This window comes from Saimiri boliviensis, chromosome 8 (assembly GCF_048565385.1).
Source record: "Saimiri boliviensis isolate mSaiBol1 chromosome 8, mSaiBol1.pri, whole genome shotgun sequence".
Classification (NCBI taxonomy): domain Eukaryota; kingdom Metazoa; phylum Chordata; class Mammalia; order Primates; family Cebidae; genus Saimiri; species Saimiri boliviensis.
In genome coordinates, this window is record NC_133456.1 from 35,479,231 (window position 1) to 35,505,927 (window position 26,697).

General features: G+C 40.0%; 1 protein-coding gene across 3 annotated transcripts in view; it reads left to right on the forward strand.

Annotated features, from left to right (window-relative positions):
- The window catches only part of LSAMP (limbic system associated membrane protein), a 631,380-nt gene that overhangs the window by 569,374 nt on the left and 35,309 nt on the right, over positions 1–26,697 (forward strand). For all 3 annotated transcript variants that reach the window (XM_010345960.3, XM_074404330.1, XM_003935432.4), the window contains exons 4-6: positions 12,457–12,591; positions 22,846–22,966; positions 23,431–23,579. In XM_010345960.3, coding sequence (XP_010344262.1) covers positions 12,457–12,591; positions 22,846–22,966; positions 23,431–23,579 — 405 coding nt within the window. The remainder of the gene's footprint in view (positions 1–12,456; positions 12,592–22,845; positions 22,967–23,430; positions 23,580–26,697) is intronic.

Genomic DNA, 26,697 nt, shown 5'->3' on the forward strand with positions numbered 1-26,697 from the left:
ACAGATGATCAGAATTTGAGATAAGCTGATCACCACACCTGGATACTGTATTTGTGTAATTTTTAAAAATTAAAGCAGCCGGGCACGGTGGCTCAAGCCTGTAATCCCAGCACTTTGGGAGGCTGAGGCAGGTGGATCACGAGGTCAAGAGATCAAGACCAACCTGGTCACATGGTGAAACCCCGTCTCTACTAAAAATTCAAAAAATTAGCTGGGCATGGTGGCATGTGCCTGTAATCCCACGGCTGAGGCAGGAGAATTGCCTGAACCCAGGAGGTGGAGGTTGCGGTGAGCTGAGATCGCGCCATTGCACTCCAGCCTGGGTAACAAGAGCAAAACTCCATCTCAAAAAAAAAAAAAAAAGAAAGAAAGAAAGCAAAAGGAAAAATAACTAGATTAACATAGCTTCTTTTTTATTTCAAAAAAAAAAAGTAACAAGAGTTGAAAAAGGGATCTACAGAGACTCTTTTCTGGGAACTAAAAAATCGTTTTATAAAGGGTATTCAGTAATATGTTAGACAATATGTTTGACTGAAATTTATGAAATGCATAGGAAATGTGCTCATAGGGGTACTTTTTAAATAGTCTTTATAGAAAAGTCCATGGTCTCGCTTCAGTGAAGCCATTTCTAGGAAGTGCTAAAATAATTATGGTCAAAATGGCTTGCATTCTAAATACGTGATTCTTGGATACACTCCAAAGACTTAAATAAACTGACAGTAGCATACCAAATAGATATGCCTTGCAATTATTAAGTATCTTAAACAAGCATTTGATAAGTTGTGTGTTGACATCCATTAGCAAGTGATCTCTAGACAGTCATTCTGTGTGGTTGCAGTGAGGTCTTATGTGATAGGTACAGGAGGCAAGGGGTCAATCTTGTGGTCAACCACTGAGAAGAAGTGGTTAAATAGCTTCAGTACAGGGCTAAGATGTTGTACAATAATGTTGTTTTCTCATATAAATGATTGAGTACATTTGTTGGTTTGAGATCCAAAGCTCTTTCCTATATGTAATAGAAAAATACTGCCCAGTCTGATACCTTGTATAGCAGGTATTAGTTAGCTTTCTCCATCAGTGAAAATTCTCCATGTACACTCTTTTAATCATACACTTTCATAAAAATCATTTTTCAGCTCACACTCTTTAGACTGGGAGGGTTAGGGGCTGGTTCTAGGACACTAGGGAACTTAGAAGTTCCCAGTGAGAAAGGAAGATAAGCTGAGTGTTGCCTGGGCTGAGAGTTTAGACGACATGAGTTAGAACCAAGGGCAAGTTCTTCCTACCTCCACCTCAGAACCTTTCCCCTTTTCCGTGAGATGTGTAGTTCATATTATTATGGAAACTCAGGTTAGGTTCATTCTCAGAATGCTCAGATTCAAAGGGATAATACCAAAGCACAGAGATTTCTAGGGAATTATGCTGCACCAATGCGAGTAGGGTATTAGCCAGCTATAAAACACAGTGAGAAAGGTCCAGCCCTGTAGGAAAAGAGATGGCCACAACTAAATTATGGGTCAAGTTTATAATTCAGCTCACCTTTAGTCCCAACTGGGCACTGGGGTGCAATATGACTGCCAGTAACAAGGACCAAAGAGCAATCAGGCAAACTGGTGGAGAATAGTAAGGAAAATTCATTTGAGTGTGCATGCAGCTACCTGGTACCTTCAGAGTCAGCACTCTAAGTCCAGATACCTCTCAATCATGAGGAGAGTGTTTCTAACAATTGGCCAGGCTCAAGTCTCACTGCTTTCAGGCCAAGTGGACTGGGCATGTGATTACAATTCTTTAATAGCCACCTCAGCCGCTGCCTCCTGAAACCCAAAGCTCCCCGCTGGGCCGGGGCCTGCAGGCCCGGCTGCATGTGCCTTGGCCTCACTGTACCCGTGGATCCCCCTCCTCCGCCCAGATTCTGAGCGTAGGATGGTGCTTGCTGCACAGGGGTTGGTCGGGGGGCATGGCCGAGGCCCTGCGGCACATGCCTGTCCTTATATCCACCGTGAGCCCCGCCCCCGCCACAGGGTCTCCCAGGCCCCAGCTGCTGTCCCCGCCACGTCACCGCCTGCCTGGCTCCCACTCTGCCTCCGTGGGCCTGCCAGGTCCCACCTTTTCTGTACCCCATGCTCAGACCCAGACCCTGGCTGCAGTGGGGTTCCAGGAACTCCAAATAAATGCTCAGTGACTGGCCAAAAACGAAGACAGTACAGGAGGTAGGTTAGAACATAACAATGCTCATGGATAATCATTAAAACTTTTTGTCCACCTACTTAGAGAACTGTTCTGATTTTATATAATATCAACTTGCTTAATACTACTATTCCTCCTGTCATTTGGAATTGGTGTCTAATTTTCCTAATCATTATTTTTCCCTTATGCCAGAAATAGAAAAATTATAGAGATTTTTTTTTTCATTCTGAGAAACCTATCTTAGAATACAGCCAGAAGGATAGGTATGTCATTCCCCTACACTGAAATTATTAAATTCAGTTTCCTTTCAAAATATTGCATTATAAAAGTAATATAGATATATGTATGATCTATGTCATATATATTACATAAAATATATAATATACGCCAAAATTTCAAACAGGATAGGAAGGCATAAAATGATAAATTCCCTGACCACAAACTTCTGGCCCTCCTGATCCCATAACCCAGAAGTAAGATTGTTAACATTATGTACATATTTTAAATATATGCACAAATGTGTTATATACGAGTAAGTATTTTTATTCTTTATTTGTATCCTGTTGTTTAGAAGGTATCTCCATTTGAATGTCCTTCAAGCATTCCAATTCAACAGATACAAAAACTCCTATTACCAGCCTACCTGTCCCCCTGCACACATATAAAATATCATCCAGTACACAGATCATTCAAAGCAAGAATCTTGGGGTCATCCCTCTCCCCCACTTGCCATTTTAATTAGAGGTGAGTGTGTGACAGTAGCACTCTACCTCTGATGTCCACCCCTCAGGGTAAGACAGTCTTGCGGACTTTATTTCAACCATTTAAACCTCTGAGGTGGGCTTTTCTTCTCCCTTTGTTTTTATTTAAAAAGGAGTGGAGGAAACATCGTCATGCAGCGCTTTTTAAATGAAGTGACTTGTCAAGTCTGAGACTGTAGCAGTAATCTGAAAGGCAGTAAATTTAGCAACCCTCACTTGCACTGACAGCCTGTCGAGCACTTGAAACATAAATAGCAGTGGAGACAAATCGCTGCTGTTTTCCTATTAAGCTTTGGCCCACTGGCCTCATAGCCTTCCAGGAGCTCCTGGGCCCAGACTGGGAAAGGGACTGCTTTCAAGAGCAGGCAAGTGCTCTCTTCTTTTCTCTGCCACTCCACCTGTACCTGCACTCCTGACACTGCAGCTGGGACCCCTACTCCCACTGTGATCAATCTGCTTTAAACAAAGGCTAAAAATCCTGAGCCAGGATTGAGGGGTGCTGGTCAGCAGAGGCCTGTAACCCAGAATGAATGTTGATGGAGTAATTCATAGTTTGTACCTTTTGGCTAAAATGAAGAAGCCAATGGCTGGACCCTTTACTAATAATTTGTTTTGACCCCAGAGCCATCCACCTTATATTAAATGGAAACATTCCAAGAACATCACTTTAGTTCATACTTAAACTTTTCCTTCTTCTGCCCTACTCCCACTTCTTACCCATCTTTTCTCTTCATTACTTATGTATTGAGTTTAAGCAAGAACAGTCTCTAAATTGGATCAAATAGATCATTCAGCACAGGCCCTAACTGAAGAAGTAGGTCTGGGATTTTAGGGTGAACCCAAATGAGGTCACTGAAACATCAGGGTCTGTCAGGAAAGGATGAAAGGCTAGATGGGGTTATTGTCTGCTTTGTTTTAATTACATTTCAAAAGCTGCTATAGCTGCTTCAAAACTCTACCTAGCAATCCTGCCATAGTGCAATTGCCCCGCTGAGTTTACCACATTCACTTACTAAATGCCAATTGATTTGTGTGACTCTTAAAAACAGCAACTGCTGCTCTCATCTCTCTTGATATTTAATCCTGAGCCACGGCAGAGTCGCTAATAACAGGTCTGGTAATACCCCCACAGTTCAGATGACAACAGTGAGCGATCCTGTGTGTTGCTGCCTCTGTCCAGCAATTCTAATCCTCGTCCCTGTCAACCAACCCCTTGCCCCCACGTCTTAGGAAAAAGTCTAAAAAACAGTTAACATCTGCAGGAATTTTTACTTCTACTTTATTCCCAAAAGACTCTTAAGTGTTCAAGGCTTTTTTGGTCCTTTGAGTTTTGGCCCTTCTTCTCCACACCCCTGAGGTCATAAAAATGAAGTAGGAGAGTGAGTGCTGGCTTTATGAGATATATCCTACAAAGTTCTGCAGCCCCTGCTCCAGTGATTTCAATTACCACCCATGTGTAGATTACAAATTTAAATTCACAGTAAGCTCAAATCTCTTACCAACCCCATATTTCCAAGTATCTATAGAATGTACTCCACAGTTACGTCCCAGGAAAACCTAATACCAACCATATCAAAAATGGAACTCATTATCTTCACTCCAAAATAAGTACTTCCTTTGAATTTGCCAAGAGAGTCTGCCTATGTTTACACTTAGGAAGTCATTACCTTGCAACCTACACACTGCATTTACAATACATTTCCTCATAACTGAGAAAACCCAAGTGGACTATAGGAAATTCAGGGCAGGTGATGGTCTGCTTATAGGATCCACATTCCTTCACCTGTCTTCCTAGGAGACAGTGCCACTATCTCCCATTGAGCCCAGACACTGCCTCAGAATCCTACTCAACATCATTGCCCAGGCAGCCGGTGTCAGTTAAACAAGGTTGATTACAATTTTTTGAAATCTTTGAGGAACCCGTCTCCACTTTCACAGTAATTCACAGGAAGGCTCGTCAAAATACATGTTAGTACTCAGTGCCAAGAAAGGGGCACTAAGAGTAAATGGTGTTAGTATATAAAGGACTTCAAACAAATAGAATTTTTCATAGGTTTGTATGCATGTTTCCTATATGGTGTGTAGGGAAGAAAAACGAAAGAAAAGAAGGGAGGAAGGGAGGGCGGGAGAGAGGGAAAAATTACAAAATAATGCCATTGTACTCAGTACCCTGTGGGTGCTGGAAGGCTTAAAGAGGATGTAGCGGTACCTAACATAGCAAATCTGGAGTCTTCATACCACCCCTCACACCCCAGTGAGTGTCCTCACACATCACCATCCTCATATTTCCTGCTTGGAGACTTCTAATTCAGTCAGGTTTATCAGATTGCCACATCCTTTTACAATTTTCCAGCTCTAATTTTTTTCTCCACTTGCATTTCTTAAGTTCCTGAAAACACATTTCTCCTAGGAAATCTTCCCTACTAGTAAGTCCACTCGACACTGTCCCTGTAGCTCCTTTGCTGGTTGCTGGCATTTTTGTGTACCAATAGGTGTTTATTGCTAATGGAGGAACTCCTAACAATAAATGGTTAAGAGGCTAAATTTTTAAAGACCAACTTTTTCCCCCTCATTTATTGGATCCTTTGATCTTTTCAATAAGGAAATTAAGTGAAGTGGACAAATCTCATAAAAGATGAAGCCTGTCTTTTTACCTCCTTTATCAATAACTGAGCTGCATTGCTTTGGAAATTCCTCATGTCTTATTCTCAGCCTCCCATTCTACACTTGAAATACAGCAGATTCTGAAAGCTAAGAATTCAGCCAAGTGTAGCATCTTTCAGCATTCTAATGATAAAAGTAGGCATGCTTAATTAGGAACGTGAGTCCCAAAAGTCACAGACCTGGGTCAAAGCTCATGTTTTCCTTACTAACAATATAAGATTGGGCAAATTTCCTGTCCAATCTAAACCTGTGTTCCTATGTGTTACACCTCTGTAAGCAATCTTAAAACTATTGTGAATCAAATAAGGTAATATATCTGAGTCCATTAGCACAGTGCCTAGCAAGTGTATGTTAAGCAGCTCATTCAACAGTCACTCTACAGTATTTCTTAAATTGTTAATAGGTTCCAACATTGTGCTACACACTAGGGATACAGTGATGATCAAAACCAAATGCAGTGTCTACAGTGGCAAAGTGTTACAATGTAACCATAGCTATTCTTAGTACAATTCTCTTCAGAGAACTAAATATAGGGGATTCTGACTTCAAGCATCACGTTCATAAGGGCAGGGCACTTTCTAAAAACTGACACCAAGTAGAGGGTAATGGCTGAGTATGAATACAATAAAACAATGTCATGGCCCAGGACTGAAAAAAAGATACATGCATGGCAGCCTCAGGTTGGAAGCTGAGCCCAAACTATGTCAGCTAGCTTATTTTTTATATGTGAAAGCAAAAATGCAAATCATAATGAATTGCATCTCTCTGGATGCCAGGAAAAATAATGCCAGGGTGTTCTTTTTCGTTTGGCCCATGCTCATTCATAGAGCCGAAGCCAGTTGTGAAACTTCCCTGGCATTGTGCTTGTCACTGGTTTCTGGGTACCAACTACACCCTTTGGGGTTGCAGAAGGCATGGAGCCAATTTGCAGAATCCAACCCTATTGTGTCTTATCATTCAAATAGGGAACATTTCTATAGCAGAGTAACCTACCCCTTCCCTTTCATGTAGCTCAAATATCTTAATAGTTATATATCTCTTTCTTCAGAGAATTCTCTCCTTTCATTTCCATTCCTCCAACTCTTCCCCAAAATCATCCTCATCCTATCATGTCTCTCCATTTCTGTTTTTGTTTTGTTTTCGTTTTTTTCATCCCCTTTAACACCTTGTTCTTCCCTGTGTCTCCTTATCCTCTTATGGGTGTTACTTCTGGCAACTGTGGCTACCCCTTCCCTGCCTTCTTTCAATCAGGCATCATTTACAACTCTTCACCCCTCCCTTCTAGTGGTGAAAAGTGAGGATGAGAAGTGGTTTCAGCCTTTGGACAGCAACACTGTCAAACACTAAGGGATCTCTTAGACTGCACGTGAAGCTAAGAAGCAAAAACTTCAAAGACTCTGGAGAGAAACATGGCTGGAAATACAAACAGAACCCTACTGCAGGCATCTTTTCTAGATTTCTTGTTTCTTTCCTCCTTTTCTTAGCATTTTGTGCAGAAGGTGATGTGCAGGAAAGCAGGGAAGAAAGCAAAAACAGGAATAGGTGAGCATGTCCTTAGGGGAAAACAAAAGGAAAACACGAAACATACTGTAAGAACAGAAACATTTTACAGCATTTGAAGTTCTCACAGGAAACTTCAAATGGCATCATTGATTCGTGATCTTTTTTCCTTTAATTTTCGTAGGTAGAAGTTCATAGCTTGCTTTTCTTGCTTACCTACTTCGCTCACATTTCCAATAACAGAACCACACAAACACAAATATACATAAGCCTTTCTCAAAAAAACACAAACATACATACATATATACCCTGCAAGATAAATTGCTTTTCATTCAACTGTGTGTATGTTTGTGTTTATAGCTAATGTGTTTGCAGCCATTACATGTAAATATTCAAATATAGGTAGAGTAAAAGGAATAGTAACTCCATTTCAAGCACATCTTCCCATCAGTGAAAGACTGATCTGCTGAGAAGCTGTAAGATTCTTCTCAGAACAGCGAAAAAAAAATGATCCATTTCCTAACTTACTTTACTTGGAATTCTATATTTTTAAAGTCACGAAATACTTGAATTTAGGAAGTTTCCTAAACTGTATTTTCTGTATCTCAAATAAAAGGAAAAACAGATACTATAATGATTATTAATTACAGTAACAGTCTTTAAAAATGTATTTTTTAATTCCAAATAGGGGGGCTGATTGTCATGTCCCATGGAGTTTTTGAGACTAGGCCTGCTCTGTTCAGTAAGCAAATATTTGAGGGCAAGGAAATGTGTGTGCTGCTCCCTAAAAGTTAACAGTAAAAGCTTATATGTAAATACTTAGTTCTTTGTTGGGGTGTGTGTGTGTGTGTGTGTACACACGTGCATGTGTGCATGTGTGTAGGGGGGGAGGATGCGGGGAGGGAGAGGGAGGAAGAGATAAAGATGAGAGGATGGAAGGAGGCAGAGGGAGGAGAGAAGGAAAGGGAATAAAAGAAAAAAGTACCATGGAAATGTATTTAATTTCAAATGGCTCCTTGTTACAAATGCCTGGTTGACCTTATAAACCTAAATAAGTCAACATTTTGAATAGGAACTACACGATTCACTAAAGTATGGAACTCGGAAGGCACTGTACTCAGAAGGCAGCACCTGTCATACTTTAATTGGAGTTATTCCTGGCTGATTTGCCTCCACATTGGGGAAAACAGGAGAGAACACTTTTCTCTTGCCATTAGCTCTAGGCCCTTCTTTCTGACTTATGAAGAAATATTAAAAGAACTAATATGTACAACTTGGGTAAACAGTGACTAAGAAGGGATATGCTAATTATGTGCAAGAGTTTAAAAGGTGCATACACTGAGGAGGATGAGAAGTTATTTAGCCTGGTAGTTGAATATTGCCAGGAGACACAAAAACACATTAAGCAAAGGGAGATTTAAACTAAACACTAGATCCCAGAATAAATATAACACTCAGTGATGTGAGCAGGCTTGTGGAAATTGGTTGAGATGTTTAAAATACCAAAATACTGAAATTTGCATTTCAAATAAAAATGTATGTAAGGGTAAAAAATAATAGGAACAAGAGAAAGACCCAAATTGTAGCTATAGAACTCATCTACCAGAGAACTTAAACAATAGGTTTTCTGTCTGTTTCTGGCCTGAGAGTCTTTTTAAGGTTGAGAGAATAAAAGACAATATTGGCAAGACCCTTGGGTTGGGAGCAGCCAGTCAGAACTAAAAGAATTGGAGAAAGTTGCCCTTTGGGGACAGGCACAATGGAGCAAAGGGAAAGAAAGGAACAGGAGAATCTGATGCATTTTGGAATTTTGTGACTCAAGACTCAGGTGGTATACTCCATACCTTAAAACAAGAAATGGCACTTGCTAAGACTGTATCATGCCTGTGTCCATGGGGAGCTCTGCTGGTTTCCGAAACAATAACTCCACATGGCAGACAGTTCCTTGGGACATGGCCAGAGATGCCCCTGTGCAGTCCTTCAACAACAGAGTATTCAGCACACCCTTTCTTCCCCAGTAAAACAGAACTCTATTAGGATCACCAAAAGGCAGTGAAGTTTTATGCTAACTTCTCTTACAGAAATACTTAGCCACTTTTCAATACCTGGCTCTATTCTCTTAAACTACATGAAGTGTTGGTAATAACTCTATCTCTTTTAGTTTAATTCAGTCCAGCTTTATCTCAGTCCATTCAGGTTACTGTAACAAAAATATCATAGACTGGGTAGCTTATAAACAACAGAAATGTATTTCTCATGGTTTTGGAGCTTGGGAAGTCCAAGATCAAGGTGCCAGTAAATTTAGCGTCTGATGAGGGCCCACTTCCTGATTCAGAGACAGCTGTCTTTTCTTTGTGTCCTTACATAGAAGAGGCAAAGGAACTCTCCAGAGTTTCTTTTTTTCTTTTTTTGAGATGGAGTCTTGCTCTGTTGTCCAGGCTGGAGTGAGTGGCTCAATCTCAGCTCACTGCAACCTCTGCCTCCCAGGTTCAAGCAATTCTCCTCCCTCAGCCTCCTAAGTAGCATGCCACCACGCCCAGCTAATTTTTTGGTAATTTTAGTAGAAATGAAGTTTCACCATGTTGGCTAGGCTGGTTTCAAACTCTTCACTTCGAGTGATCCACCTGCCTTGGCCTCCCAAAGTGCTAGGATTATAGGTGTGAGCTACCATGCCCAGCCTGGAGTTTCTTTTATAAGGGCACTTATTCCATTCATAAAGTCTCCACCTAATCACTTGCAAAGACCCCACTACCAATAACCATTATCACTTTGGGGATTAAGTTTCAACATATAAATTTTGGAGAAACACAAGCATTGGGTGTGTAGCAAGCTAACTCAACAAATATTTATTGGGTGACTAATGTTTGAGAGCCAAATCCTGTGCTAGTTCATGAGGATATTAAGAGTAAGGCATGGCAGCTGTGTGGCTCATAATCTGAAGCTTTGGCTCTCCAGCAAAAGAAAAGCCCCCACGTCCTGTTAGATTTCTGTGAATTGGTAGGAAATTCTCAAGTGAAGCAGCAGAGATAATGCATTGTGGGAAAAGTCTCCTGGGTGTTACTAGAACAAACTAGTCAGGAAGGGCCAGGGAATGCAAGCGTTTCAACTGGAGGATCCGGGGAACAGGTAAAGGAAGCATGACAACAGGGAGGGCCCAGGGGTGTCTCTCAATGTTTTAAAATCAGTTTGTGGCCTAAGAGTCTTAAGGTTGAGCAAATAAAAGGAAACACTGACAGGATCCTTGGGTTGAGAGCAGCCAGTCAGAACTGAAGGAACTGAAGAAAAGTCGCCCTCATGGGGAGAGACACACTGGGGCAAAGGAAAGAGAGGAACAGGAGAATTGCTGGATGAGATTGGTTGGATGATGGAATACAGTGTAGCTTCCCCCGCCTGTAATTGGTTTGCACCTTGAGCCTGCCCCCACTTTGAGACAGCTACGCACATCGTGCGCTGGAGACAGAGGTTGCTATCAGAGAGGAGGAGAGCTATCATAGGAGAAGCAAAAATGATGTCTCTGCCTCCCATGTAGGTCACTTAAGAGAAAACTGTTTTATCCTCAGGTAGTTTAGGGGTAAATTCCAGAAACATGAGATCAAAAGTTTATCTGATAATGATCTGTTTTATTATTTGATAATGATCTGTTTTATTATTTGCTTATCAGGAACAAATGAGATTGTCAATACTTACAATGGTATATTAGAATGCCAGGCCCCAAACACAATAAATATTGTTTTATTTTCTCTCATTCATCTTAATATTTACTTTCACGCTTTCATGGGTACAATCTTCCAGAATTGGTAGGGTTTTAGTTGGTACAGCTAAAAATAATCTCTCTCCTGCAACTTTTTTTTTTTTAGAAATTCAAAAAGCAAGGTAGGGACCCATAACCCACCATTTCTAGGTATTTCATGGGAATTGGAAAGAATTCAGTGTTGCCAACCATCTGTAAGATTATCCTTGTTCTCTCCTTCTACTGACAACTCTGTCAGCCCAACTAAGCCTAACTAAGATTAAGTATTATGGGTGGGAATGTTCGAGAAGGTAAGAAATCCTATAACATTCTGAAATTATTTTCTCATTACAATCTACCATTATTATCAAAATAAATAACGCTATCTTACTTTCCATTCTACCTCTGCATTCCAGGTTTTTAATGAGCTTACACCTGTTTCTGCCTGTTAAGTAAACTAATTGTCAAAGTTGCCATTAGTCTTCAGGGTATTTATGTTTAGCTAGAAGAGTCTTAGCATCAGATAGCTGGCATGACACTTAGTCCATAGATACAATATACAGGAAATATTTTTTCCCCCTTCAATCCCAAATCCTACCCATTAATCCATAACAGCGGCCAGTTACCTATTCTGAGAGTACTGTTTTCTCCCCTACTACATTCCACTTCGGTAACACGTAAAATCAGATCTAAGCACTGGTTTTCACGTTAGCAAGGGACAAGAGAAAAATGTAGATGGGGAAAAATTAACCTCTTATAATATTCAACTATATGCTATAGACTAACTCTAAAATGTTCTCAGTAGAAGCATGAGCTGGATAGTGTGCAGAACATCAGAACCAAATAATGTTATATTACTCTTGCCTGTTTTTTGTCAAGATTATAAAGTCTTCTCAAAACTAGTGATATTGACAATTGAGAGAAGACTTGAAGCTTGGAATATCCCAGAGTTGTGTTGTAGAATGTTATCAAAGAAGCCCTATGTTCTGTAGGAGCCTAGTTAACAGGTTTAGAAGATATGTTTAGACGGTAAATTTGTCTTCTTGCTAGCTGTCTGTTGATTTGGTCATCAGGGAATTTCCAAAAAAGGAAAACAGCTTCTGGCATTTGAGCAGAGCTAATAACTGGTACTATTTAGTGTAGGATGACCAGGAGCAAGATCCCATCATGGCTTCATGATTTGCATGTACCCACCGCCAGCGCCCACTTTGTTCCCAACCCTTAACCAGTGACTGGTGAGTACAGATACCTATAAACATCCCAGATCCCAGCATCATATCAGAATAATTTTGAAGGGGGACATAGCTGTCCCCAGGCCTCCCTGAAAGACTGACTCACAGTTCCTCTCTGTGGGACTTAGCCTGGCATTGTACTCCTGCTTTCTCATCCAAGTCTCATTTTCCCATTTTCTTTTTTACTGAGGGCATTTTCCACTCAATCACTTTTACAAGACTTTTTGTCTTGAGGTCTGCTTCTGTGGAATCTGATGTCAGACAAAGTACATTTTCAAATCATTGAAAAGACATGTGAATTCACTGCTTTTAAAAAGAATAATGAGAGGATCTGATGCCTATTTCAGACTTTAAAAAAGAATCACGAAAACCTGTTTTTCAGGAAGGGAATTTGAAGGAGAAGAAGAGTATCTGGAGATCCTCGGCATCACCAGGGAGCAATCAGGCAAATATGAGTGCAAAGCTGCCAACGAGGTCTCCTCGGCGGATGTCAAACAAGTCAAGGTCACTGTGAACTGTGAGTACAGCAGGACCCAGCAGGTGCTAGGTGCCCAGGGTGTACCTCGACCTCCACTGAGCTCTAAAGATTCCATTAGCAAAAGAGCATTGTATTTCAAGCAGATGCTCCTCTGGCCAGGAATGTACATTTATACATTGAACACATCCAAGGGCAGGACTTGCCCATTGAATTTGATAAATCAACTCTATCAACTCTAAATATAATCCATAATACATTTAACAATACCCTCTCTCTTTTAATCAGACTAAAGAATTAAGAAAACACGATCAGACAACACTAACATTGCTGGTGGTTGCTATTCTGCTCTTCGTGGAAATCAAGGTCATACTGCTTTAGAAAAAAACAACAATTTGTATCTGGTTTAATGGGAATTTCCATCTTAATGCATTGTTTGTCAGGAGGGAATGCTTCAGGATTATATTTTGTCCTCCACTATTTAAATAATTGGCCTTGGGAACATATTAGAGCCACTGTGGTCAGATACCATGTGTCCCTGATGGCTAACAAGAATGCCTGATAAGTTAATTCCAGTTGCCTATTTGTCCCAAAGTATGGGCATTTAGAAAGGAAGATTTCACTAAGATGCATAGGTAAGTGGGCATACTTTGAACTTCTCGGATGAAAGGATTCTTAGATGTAGTTCAAAAGAGAGTAGGCGGAGGGGGAGAATCTATATGATGTGTGTCACCCAGCACAGGAATAAAGAGAATTCGTTTACCCTGTTCAGTTAGAACTGACTCTGTATCACTCAGATTAAGGTTCCACATCACACAATTGTGACTAGTGACAGGGACAAAGAGAAGCTTTCACGGTTCTTCCTTCTGTGCATGGAATGTACACACATCCTACATGCACACACATAGGCATACACAGACATACACGCACAAACATCTTAACCCATATTTGATACTACACTTGATCTTAGCCAAAAAGTCAAGAAACTATTTGAAAGTATCCTTTAGGCTGTGAGGAGTACTTTCTGTCATCTCATGTCTTCCTATGTGCCAGAGATTTTATATAAATTCTCTTTTTCTCTACTCAATAACCCCAGTATGGTAGATATCATTGAGTCCATTTCAGAGTTTGAAAAAGCCACAGCCCAAGGAGGTAAAACTGCCCGTTCAAAGTGATACAGAAAACGAATGTAAGAAAAGGGATTCAGACTCAGGTCCATTTGCTTCTAAAACCCATGCTCTCAGGAGGAAGATAAGGAATTTTCAGTTCCACATACCTACTATATATATATTGGCTGGGCATAGTGGCTCACACCTGTAATCCCAGAAATTTGGAAGACAGAGGTGGGTGGATCACCTGAGGTCTGGAGTTCGAGACCAGCCTGGTCAAAATGATGAAACCCCATTTTTACTGAAACTACAAAAATTAGCCAGGCATGGTGGCACACACCAGCTACTGGGGAGGCCAAGGCAGAAGAATTGCTTGAACCCAGGAGGAGGTTACAGCAAGCCAGGATTGTACCACTGCACTCCATCATGGGCAACAAGAGCGAAACTCCATCTCAAAAAAAAAAAGAAAAAAAGAAAAAAAAAGATTGATATTTGTTGTTTAATCCCCACAGCCATTTAAGCCTATAAGATAAGCATCATTAGTCTTACTTTAGAAATTTGGAAACTGAGGCTTGGATCGCTGAGGAAACTTGCTACAGTTTACACAAGCATGCTGGGATGCACTATTACCTGTGGCCTTGCTCCGGCCTTGCAGACTTCTAAAACAAGCAGCAAAATCTCTTTCATACCATACCTAAAGGAATCCAATAGATACAAATGACTCTGCTATAGTTTATGGCACTCATTTCCAAGGAGCAGGGGGCTGCATTTCATGAGTTCTGAAGTGCTTCTATCCCTAGCTGTCTTCAAATTTTTTAGTAATAGAGTTTTGAAATGCAAGTTATTACTATTCTTTTCTAATGCTGGGTGTGTTTCAAAGACACATTAATGATTGCAATGTTATAAAATGCTTTAGGACCTTTTCGTCACATGAAAGGCAACTTCTCTGGATGTTTGTGTAAGTTTATAATTAGGTTAGCTTCTTTTATGTACACATAACCATGCCATCTTCTTCCATCTCTGACTTTTGGAGTCAAGATTTCATTTTTTCTTAATTGACCTTCATCCTAATTAGATTTCTGAAAGTCCAATCATGGTGTACATAGAAAATATTTATACTTCCATTGTGTGAAACATCAAAGTGGTCTGGATTGCAGATGGTTCCCAAGATCAAAGCTAGCTGCCTGGGTTCTATTATCATTAGTGCAATTAGTCTGACATTGCTTCTTCTTGACTGTCCCCAAAGTGTAATTTAAAGCAGAAGAAAATACTTATAATTTACAAGAAAATACTTTTATCAAAATATGAGGTTTTGCTGGTGATGAGTGAACCACAGAAGAATATGGACAGAACTTGAGATTCTAAAAAGATACTCATAACAACTTATACAGAAAACTATAATGAGTTTAGTCACAGATCCAGTATGTCCTAACAAGCAGGACCTAGCATGTGCCTGACTTTATAAAAATTGCTCAGTAAATGTGTATTGAATGAGTAGGTGAAAAACTCCCAAACTCTGTCCTCTTTTCTCCAAATTTTGTAAATAATATGGTCGCAAATCTGGAAAAATATTTTATCAATTTCCTTTGGAATTACCTTTTTACCAAAACCTCATAAGCTGTGTTTATATATTAAACCCAGTCATCACAGCAGTTGTCCCAATGAAACAAATTCATCCAACTTAAATATAGTTGTATTAAGTAGATGAAGTCTCTCCGATTGAATTATGGAGTCAAGCCTGCCTAGCAACACTCTCGCATACAGAGAAATGCCCAGGAATCATCTTTGTCGCTTTACCTAATCCTGCTGGCCATGAAATCTGTTAAACTGATTCTGCTTCCTTTTCAAAACACAGGCTTTGGAATTAAGTCAGGGATCAAGATGGTTAAGATAACTTCTGGCCAAATAGATTATTGTAATGAATAGAACCTGAGTACCATCACAAGAAAAGAACTCTCAGGGCTGCTAACTTTCTCCCACCAGCATTTCATTGACTCATTTACTCAATTGCCAACAGATAGCTGTTGCAGAGCACTGAGAGACTAGGGCAGTGAAGAAGAGAGACGTTAACAGTCTCTCCTGTTGAGCTCACAAGCTGGATTCAATGGTTTCTCCTTTTTACTTCTTTGGGATAGCACTTCTCTGCAGTAGGCATACAGCATTACACATAGCCATTTTTACATGCAAAATCTATTTTCTAAGTGGTAGGAGGTCCTGGAATTTACAGAAAGCTAAACTGTTGGCTTAAAATCTCTTCAATTCAATAAGCTTAGTATAATTTAGACAATAGACAGGACTTCTGGCTTTCTGTATCTTATCCACAATGTAGCTGTTAATTTCTTTCAGATACCAGCCCTAGGAACGGTCTGTTCTTTCACTGCAGGTTCTAGGTGCAGTTCCTCAGTTTCAGTTCTCACAGTGTATTAAACTACCTTTTTTTTTTTTTTTTTTTTTTTTTTTTTGAGATGGAGTTTTGTTCTTGTTGCCCAGGCTGGAGCACAGTGGCACGATCTCAGCTTACTGCAACCTCCGCCTCCCAGGTTCAAACAATTCTCCTGCCTCAGCCTCCCAAGTAGCTGGGATCACAGGCATGTGCCACCATGCCCAGCTAATTTTGCATTTTTAGTAGAGACAGGGTTTCTCCATGTTGGTCAGGCTGGTCTCAAACTCCCAATCTCAGGTGATACGCCCACCTCGGCCACCCAGAATTTCTCATCCTACTGCTCAGTATACTTAGAATAATATCTAGCACCTAGTAAATGCTTAACAAATACAGACTATTAATTTTATCTGGACTCTTTCAATACTGGACTCTGCCTATTCCTGGAGAAATTCTTCTCAAAAGCTGCTCCCAGCTCTCAAGACTGTCCTTACCCCATTGACCAGCTGATGTTCCCACCTTCCGCTTTCCCACAGGTCTCTCTCCAAATAGGTTCATTGTCACTCTTCACAACTCCTTTTCCCCTTTATTTGTCTTTTTGAAATCAGTTCTGCCTCCACCTTGGTGTCCAGAGCTAATCAACCCAACCAACACACAAGCTGGGGCACTTATGGAGCTGATATTTCTAAATGTAAGCTTGCCTTGCATCTGATAGCCATTTATTTAGAGAAAGAGGTTGCCTGAGAATACACAATTGGGACTGGAGACACCTGTTGCCCTCAGATAATGTATATGTATTTTAACTGGAATCTTCAGTGATTTGATTCAAAAATCAACTAATGAGAAAACATTAGGAAAATAACTTTGCGTCTGTTTTTGAGACAGGGTCTTGCTCTATCACCCAGGCTGGAGTTCAGTGGCCTGATCTTGGCTAACTGCAACCACTGCTTCCCAGCTTTAAGTAATTCTCATACCTCAGCCTCCCAGTTAGCTGGGATTACAGGCACATGCCACCACAACTAACTAATTTTTGTATTTTTTTAGTAGAGACATGGCTTTACCATGTTGTTGGGGCCAGGCTGGTCTCAAAACCCCTGACCTCAAGTGATGTGCCTGCGTTAGCCAAAAAAATACCCATTTAATATGGAACCAGACTGGCCAACTTCTCTAGCTACTCATAGCTACACCTATTCAGTCTCCATGCTCATCTTTAGTTTATTTTTGCCTTTGGGAAGGTAATGGTAAAGACATATTCTAATATTTATAAATCTATTATGAGGTCTTCAGAGGAAATAGTAACAATCCACAGTATTATCATGTTTTATCATAATTTTGCAATATGGACAAGAACCATAATTTTCTGAGTACCTTCAGAGTACGTACCAAGACTTACTTAGAGGTTTCATATCAGTTCACTGTAGTTACCACACCAACTATGGCCAACTATACTAATCCATTCTCACACTGGTATAAAGAACTGCCTGAGACTGGATAATTTAGAAAGGAAAGAGGTTTAGTTGACTCACGGTTTCACATGGCTGGGGAGGCCTCAGGAAATTCATGGCCATGGTGGAAAACAAAGAAGAAACAAAGCACCTTCCTCCCAAGACTGCAGGAACCGGAAAGCGTGGAGGAGGAGCTATCAAACACTTATAAAACCTTCGGATCTCGTTCAGTATCACGAGAACAGCGTGGAGAAACTGCCCCTATGATTCAATTACCTCCACCTGGTCTTTTCCTTGACACCTGGGGATTATGGGGACTACAATTTGAGATGAGATTTTGAATGCAGACACAGCCAAACCGTATCACTAATTAAATGGAAAGGTATATTGGGTCTGGCCTGCCCCAGTGAAAAAAGTATTTACTTTATCACTGCCATTGTTTAATATACATTGTTTGATATTGCTAGCAAATGGTGACTTGGAAAAAAAAAAAGCAACTCTAAATCAGTCTTCTTATCATTTCTAAATTATCTACAGACAATGTGTTTTTTATTGCCTACTCCCTCTGCCTCTGCTGCTTGCTACATCACTGCACACTACCCATGGGAGATCATCTATATCATCCCCATGTAGAGAGGACCAAAACAAAGCTCAGTCAGTGTAAACATGCTCTGACACAAAATCAAAGAGCATTTGTGTGTGGTAGACTTGGAACTCGAACCCAGGTCTAACTCCAAGCTCCTCTCTTTATCCTTCACACCAGGTGAATACCACTACTATAAAATAACAAATGTACTGTAATCACTTTAAGTGTTTAAAGTGCTCTCATGTGAATGATATTGACATTTGATATTGACATCAAACCTGTGAGACAGGCATCATCATCTATATTCACAGGTGAGGGGCTGCAGGGGATCATTACGTCTCATGGTAACAACCTAAGTGGCACTAGCAGAGACTGAGTCTGCATTTCCTGACTCCTAATACAGGCTTATATCCACTGTGTCACTGCATGTTGTGCCACTGTTGGTACCCTGTAAATAATAGAAATATGCAATGTTTCCCTTTCCATCTACTGGCATGCTGCCTCCCCTGAATGGTATTTTTTCCTATTAGAAATTCATTGTCCTCCTTGATGGGTGCAGCAAACCACCATGGCATGTGTATACCTATGTAATAAACCTGCACGTTCTGCACATGTATACCAGAACTTAAAGTACAATTTTTTAAAAATAAAAAAATGAACAAGTCCTTTATACTAAAAAGAAAAAAAAAAGGAATTCATTGTTCTCCAAAAGAACTCATTCAAATGGAAGTACCACAGTGGAGAGGTTCAGAGCAGGGGTTTCAGGGTATGATAGACCTGGGGTTAAATCCAGGATCTGTCAAATGATGTGAATTAGACCACTTACTAACGCTCTGTGGGCCCCTATCTTCTCTTTCATAAAATGAGATTAATCTTATTTACCTCCTAGGGCTAATTATTTAAGTAAAGAGGATATCTAAAACCTATCAGAGTGCTGACATGCAATAAATGACTATACATTAAGTTTTCTATTCAGAATGTTATTCTGTTATACTAATATTCTCAATATTAGTAAGATTGAATGATTTTTTTTTCTAGTCCTCTGTTTTGTTACCATATTCATTCTGATTGAAAGAGTCTTGTTATTGGTGATGTCAGAAGAAGAAAGGCCCTATTAATAGTTTCAGAGCATGGAATTTTGAATTAATGTAAACTGGAAGAGTCCTTTGGCAATTGTAAGCTATTCCAAAGTCACATAAAGAATAACAATGCATCTCTCTGTGCAGCATTTTTATGGAGCCACATTTTTATTATAACCATATTTTGAGTAAGGGCATCTATTATTTTAACTACACAAGGCATGCTGCCATGTGATTTGTAATAGTCTTTCTTAGCCTCACCTATACAGAATTCATTACAAATGAATTTTGAAATGTTCATTTCAACGAGCCATGCAAAAATAAACTTGCACCATGGTGTCATTTGAAAAATATTAGAAACAATGAGCACTTTATGTATTTATCAATATTCATAGATTTACCCTGGTACAAGAAAATTCCTAAGTTTTCAAAGAGAGAAGCAAGTAGTTGGCTTTTGTAGCTGATTAGATTAATGTACTTGTAAGTGCTTACTCCTGGTTTACTACCAGCTTCCCCAGGCTGAGGTATCTGAGGGGCTAATAAATAGCTTACTGCTTAGTAATTCCGGTTCCGAACAAACCGAGAAGTAAGGATAAGAGTGGTCAGGGAGACCTAAATGTTCGCATTTTTAGAGATCAAGGTGGCTAGAGATAATAGCTTAGTGTGGCCGACTTACCTCCCCAATCATGGCAGCCCCGGGGTGGGACAGGTGTGCCCACCTGAAGGCAGAAAGGAGAGAGCCCAGGTAGGACTTCTGTCATGGAGAAACAGAGGAGAACATCTGCTACCTGCCAGAAGCTTGGTCCCAAAAGGAAGACAGCAAAGGGATGAGCCAAACAGGCCCAGTGTCTTCTTCCCAAATTTTTCAATCAGAAAAAATCATTTATTCCCCCTGGGTCCTAAGGTGGTAGGGGACTGAGGGGAAATAGTCACCAGTTGGCAGTTATAACTGTGTGGCTCCAGAAATTCACAAACAGTGGTTAAAACTTCTTCCTGAAATTAGAAAATTGAACAAACAAAATCATAAGCAAAATTATCTCCAGCCAACATCAGTGGGGCACTGTACTACAGGTGATGGAGTCATTGGCAGCTTAAGAACCCAATACAGTGAGAAGAAGTAAGGACAGGAAACTAATATTTATTGAGTATTCTGCTGCTGGTTGTCTATTTCTTTACTTACGCATCTTATCTCAGTGAATGGCATTACACAGATGCCCCAGCCAGAAATCAGGGTGTTACCTTTTCAACACTCCTTTTCCTCACTCTTATGAAATCAGTTTCCAGTCTCATCAGTTCTGAGGCCTAATATCTTTCAGCCTTCAAATGTACTTCCCTCCCTTGGGTTTCGACATTTTTTATTTTTGAGACAGGGTCTTGCTCTGTTGCCCAGGCTAGAGTGCAATGACCTGATCTCGGCTTACTGCAACCTCCAACTACTGGGTTCAAGCAATTCTTGTGCCTCAGCTTCCTGAGTAGCTGAGACTATAGGCACACACCACCATACCTGGCTAGTTTTTTGCATTTTAGTAGAGATGGGGTTTTGCCATGTTAGCAAGGCTGGTCTCAAACTCCTGATGTCAAGTGATCCACCTGCTTGTGCCCCCCAAAGGGCTAGGATTATAGGCATGAACTATCATGCTCAGCCCCAACATATTATAGATGAGGAAATGGAAGCAATGTGAGTATGGGCAAAATATTAAACTCTCAAGTGATGAACGATAATGAGGAACAGAGCCTGGATTTGAGCTCATGTCTACCAAACTTTAAATCCAAGCCCAGAACCTCTATTCTATGTCCCATCCCTTTATTAGTATCTCCTCACAGCACCACTACTACCAATTATTGGATTAGCCTTTGAACTGATGTGCTTTAATGATCTATATAACCAGTTTTCATAGCTAGCTTATTCTTTTCAAAGATAAAGAAAAGGCTCAAATTGGTACAGTTGTTTGCCCTGACCACAGCTCTGGTTATGAGTAGAGTCAAAATCAGATCTCAGATTTCCTCTTCTCAACTGCTAATCCTGGTTACTAACCCATGGAGTAAATAAATGAGTTATAATTTGGAAAATTAGCAATTTAAGAGTTAAATTAATTCAGGGTTTAAAAATACACTCAGATTGTAATGATGCCAACTGCCTATTTGTAAAGAATGAGCAGTTTTAACAAGAATTGGGATAGTTTACAGTTGGAAAGGGGATCATTAAAATAGGATCCCCTCATTTTATAGGTAATAAAACCAAGGCCCAGAAAGAAAATGTATGATGGGAAGTCCAAACAGCCAAATCCAAACCAAATCCCAGGACTCCTAGTTTCCTATCCAGGGTTCGTTTTACTACAGCACCTTCCCATTTAGTGCTTATACGGAATAAGAATTTAAGTCTAAAGTAAAACAACACTACCAACAGCAATAAAACAACAAAACCCCATTTAGCATGCCTGTTTACATATAAGCGTTTATTCAAATGTGCTCTAACTCTGACAGTGATTTAAAAATGTCTAAGCTTACAGAAAAATAAAATAAGAAAGGAAATTGCAGACAAATCAGGTGCTTTCTCATACATTCTTTTAAACTCAGAAAGTTACAGTCTTCTATAGGTAGAAAACTTAGGTGATAGTTTTTGAATATGAAAAAAAAATCAGAAACAAGGAAGACAGACCAAGTGCTGAAGGGCCAGGGTTTAATGAATTTGTGCAGAAACATTCACTTATTTTTCTAGATGAGCTTTTTCAGCTACAAAGTCTAAACAGAGTGTCAGGATCTGTTTTTCCCATGTGTTCTTAGCCAGGTTGCCATTTTCTGGCAAACAACCTTCAGACAGGAAAGGCCATCTCTCCTTGAAGGTCCATAACCTAGACAAACACAGCATCAAGTGCAGGAGCTTGAGTCTACAATCCTAGCACAGTCAAGTGGACGTACAAACATTTTTTCCATCCTCGTAGGATTGTTTGAATGAGTCATGGAAAAGAGTCAAATGTCTTTCCCAGCTGATTTCAAGCCTGTGATAGTTTTGTAGGCTCATTCCTGGGCATAAAAATCAAGGGCACAACTGCCAGAGAGAATAGAAGACTGATATGCCAGTAAGTCTTCTATGTACCAGGATGGACTTTAAACCATACCCCCACTCCTAAAAGCTAAATTTACCTGGGTTGTGGTGATAAGCGAACACATAAGGTAATTACCTAATACTAGTTTTGTTTGTTTCTTTCTTTATGAATCCTGCAATAATATCAGACCAAACTTCGGTTGTTAGTTGGCTATCATCAGACTCCTCAAGGCCATCTCAAACTATAATAACAAGAAGAAAAAGAAAAATGGTCAAATTATACCTTGAGATTCCTAAGTCCTTTGGTATCATTGCTTCATTTATAAAAGTCCATAAAAATATTTATAGTCTATGATTGTAATACCATGACCTATTGAAGAAGGGAAAAAGAAATCCTTGTTCCAGTTCCATAAAACCCTGCTAAGTGTCTCATTTAAATAAACCAAGTCTATGTTTTCATAAATTATTTCTTTTTTTTTCTTTTTAGTTTTTTGGTGATCAACTCCATTTAGCTGATGACACGTAATTCACACAAATGGAGCTTTAAGATGGCTCCCTTCCCGCATTTCTCTAATCAGACTGTCCTTCTTCATTCCTTCCTGATAAGCACACCGACCCTCATATAAACCTGTGTGCCTGTCCTTCCTACAGATCCTCCCACTATCACAGAATCCAAGAGTAACGAAGCCACCACAGGACGACAAGCTTCACTCAAATGTGAGGCCTCGGCAGTACCTGCACCTGACTTCGAGTGGTACCGGGATGACACTAGGTATGTGCCAAACCTACCATCCCCCGTGGCTCCACTGCTTGGGCCTGGGGGCACCAGAAGCCTCACAACGAAGCCAAAGCCAAGCTAGTTGTAATTACGTAGAACTATAGTCTTACAATCTTCCTTTCCAATGTTTCTTTCAAATTCTTTGGGGGTTGTAGCTCTTAAGGTGAAGCCCAAAAGCAGCCAGGTAAAATATAAAAACAGTTCAACAGGTAGTTTTCACCTGCATGTCTTTTTTGCCTATAACAGAAACTCAGACCCATTTTCTGTTTTTCTTTGTTGATGGACATTGATTCTGATAATATGGCACTGCACAATTAAAAGAGGAATTGGGGCATGGAACAACAAACTCTGGCTACTTCCTTTCTCTGCTTTTCCTCCAGTGTCAGGATGGGGAAAGAATTCCTAAGCTAAAATCTTCACCAGTGTTCCTTTCTATTCTTCTGTTTTTGAACTCTTAGGATAAACAGTGCCAATGGCCTTGAGATTAAGAGCACCGAGGGCCAGTCTTCCCTGACGGTGACCAACGTCACTGAAGAGCACTATGGTAACTACACCTGCGTGGCTGCCAACAAGCTGGGGGTCACCAATGCCAGCCTAGTCCTTTTCAGTAAGTACGCCAAAGCAGGGCCCAACTCAGTGGAATTAAATTGACTTTTCACATGAAAAACGTGAAAACCATTCCCTTGTCTATTAAAAGTTCACTTAAACACAAATAAGGATATATGCACTGAAACAAAAACGCAGGGTTCTCAATCTTTGTGTGTAGGCGGGACTTATAAATGGAGCAACTTCTCTCTATATTCTCTCTTGCTTCTGATAACTGCCTAGATTTTGTTTGTTTTCTTTAGCTTTGTTATTTTTTGTTTGTTTGTTTTTTCCTAGTTATTTAAACTGAAAAAACATTCAGAGAAAACAAGTCTCTTTGGCAGTGGTCCTTTAAGAAGCAGAGGTGATGTAAGAGCCTGGAAATTGATAACAGTTTTGTTTGTTTGTTTGTATATGTGTGTGTGTGTGTGTGTGTGTGTGTGTGTGTGCACGTGCACACGTGTGTGTGTGTGTGTGTGTTTAAGGCAGTAATAAGAGTGATTGAGGAAGAAATATTCAGTGAGAATGAATAAGGTGATGAGAGAAGGGAGAGGCTAGGAAAAAAAAGTATCTTTTTAACAACACAAGAGGAAGAGTGGAATAAATGATTAAAGCATAGTATAAAATCTAAAGGAGGAAAAATGGTGGCAGAAAGCCTTATGTATGACAGTAGGAGACATTACTTTTCTGATATATTTTTGGAACAGAGATATAATGGTAGGAAAAAGGAACATTTCTGAAGACCAGAGAAGATCCTGTAAGTAGACCAAGGAGGGCATGGTCATTCTAAAGTCACAGATGTTAATAGGAGACCCCACCTTGGAGTCCTGCTCTTTAGCAGCAAGTTAGAGTCAAGTCTCTAACTCCCTGCCTTGTTGGGCAGGTGACTATGAGCACAGAAGCAGATGCCCCCTGAGAAACAGAAGGATGTTAAATGGAATCACAGGAAAATGATAACATTTAGAATAGAGAAACATTTATCAGAATAAGCAAAAGAAACAAAAAAGTTAGCCTATGCTGAATCTGAAAGTTCATTTGGACTAAAGGGAAAAGTTAAAAAAGAAAAGTACTATTATTATTCTGGAATAACAAACCACTAAGTTTATCTCTTTTTTTCTGCACAGGTTCAATTGGAAAAACTAGAAATACTATGACCAGAAGAAATGTCTCTATCTTGCTATATTCCATTTAGATGAGCCTTCAGGAAAAAAAAAAAAAAAATATATATATATATATATATATATATATATATATATATATTTTAGAAGAAAAATCAATTTAAGTGAGAGTTCTCTTGAAATGTAGTGTTGAAGCCATTTTAAAACTGTTTAAGATTGAACTCCACTTATGAAAACAACCACCACAAACAACTCTAACTCTCGCCTTTAGTTTCTCATTCATAAGTCTCATTGACTTCAGTCTGTGACAGTTTGATGAGATACAGCTATACAAACGCTGCATCTATATAAAGCTTAAAATTCACAACATGTTTACTTGTCTCCAAGGACCAAACATCAGCATTCCTTGCCTCAACTGGAGACATCAATATCTGTAAGACACTTGAGAATATACTTCTTAAGAACTGTAGTTACCTGATTCATTCCTAACATTAAGGATTCCATAATGGTGGAGGTGAAAAACATCCTCAACTGTGAATTTAAGATTTACCAAATCTAAGTTGAGCTGGTTAAGTATAACAACATATACTTAAAAACTTAAAAAGAAGGTTGTATAGAGATGAGTAAGGAGAAGACAGAATAATTGGATGAGTTACAGAAAGTGAAAAATTATACATTTGCATTAAAGTATATTTTCTTTCTATTTAACCTAGATTAAGAACTATGCTAATGATATATCAAATAATAAATAAAACATCACCAATAGACTGAGAGAGAGGAAAAAGAAAGAGGTTGGAAGGATGGAATACTTGAGGGAGGAGGGAAAGTGAGCATAGACTAAGTCAAAGGCAATGAGATACTGCTGGTGGTCACGGAAGGTAACATCAAGCCCTACAATATCAATGTCCTATAACAGAAGTCTATTTAAAGGACTTAACCTTAATTTTTCAGAGTTTCTGTTTGTATACTGAGAATCAGGGAATAACCAGACAAGTGTATCCTATCACACTTCCCCTTATGATTTAGTAGAGATCACTCTCCTTTATGTATTTGAGGATTATGTGGTGCAGTGATTAATGATGTACTACCCCTGGTAGTCCCAAATAGGCACTACCACAGTTGTGTCTGGCAGCATGCAGAGACACCACATGCATCAGCATTAGGTTTAGAATTGATGTCCCACCTTCATTGTAAAGTTAGGAGATATAATACTTAGTGAAAAATAAAATACCAAAGATCATTAGGCTTTGAGGTGAAAAGGAACGATTCAAATTGCAGAATATTGGTAAATCTATTGCACTATTTCTTAGATCCAAGGCCTAAGAACAAACATTTTGGGGGAGAACCCTGCTTCATTTGTAACAGGAATGGCACTCCCTCCACCCACCCACTCACCGCCAGTTAGTTTTGGGAGATGCGTTGTTACAGCCTGCATAGCTAAAACCTGATAATTTCACAGAGTTCCAAAAGAAAAGAAAGGAAATGAGAGGGAGGGAGATAGAGAAAGAAAAGAAGGAGGGGAGGAAAGACGTAAAGAAGGAAAGAAGGAAGGAGGGAAGGAAGGGATGGAGGGAAAGAGGGAAGGAGGAAGGAAGGAAGGGAGGGAGGGAGGGAGGAAAGAAGGAAGGAAGGAAGGAAGGAACGGAGGGAAGGAGGGAGGGATGGAGGGAGGAAAGAAGGAAGGGAAGGGGAAGAGAGAGAGGAGAAAAGGAAGGAGGGGAAGAGTAAGAGTACTTGTGTGAGTAAATATTATTTACATTCAAATAAACAGGATTAATGGGAAAAGGAAAACACTGTAAGTGTCAGCAAAAGGTAATTTTCCACGGAACAGAGTCAGGAGGGGAGAGATGCTTGGGGGCGGGTGTCTGTGGCCACAGCCCTGACAGAAGCACTGTGTGGGCAGCGGGGTGCTCTGCTGACCAAGCCAGTCCAGAGAATAACAGGCAGCTGGTGGGCCTCTGCCAGCCAGAGGCAGCAGCAGGTAAAGACTCAGAGCCAGAGCCCCTGAAGAGTTGGCGATTA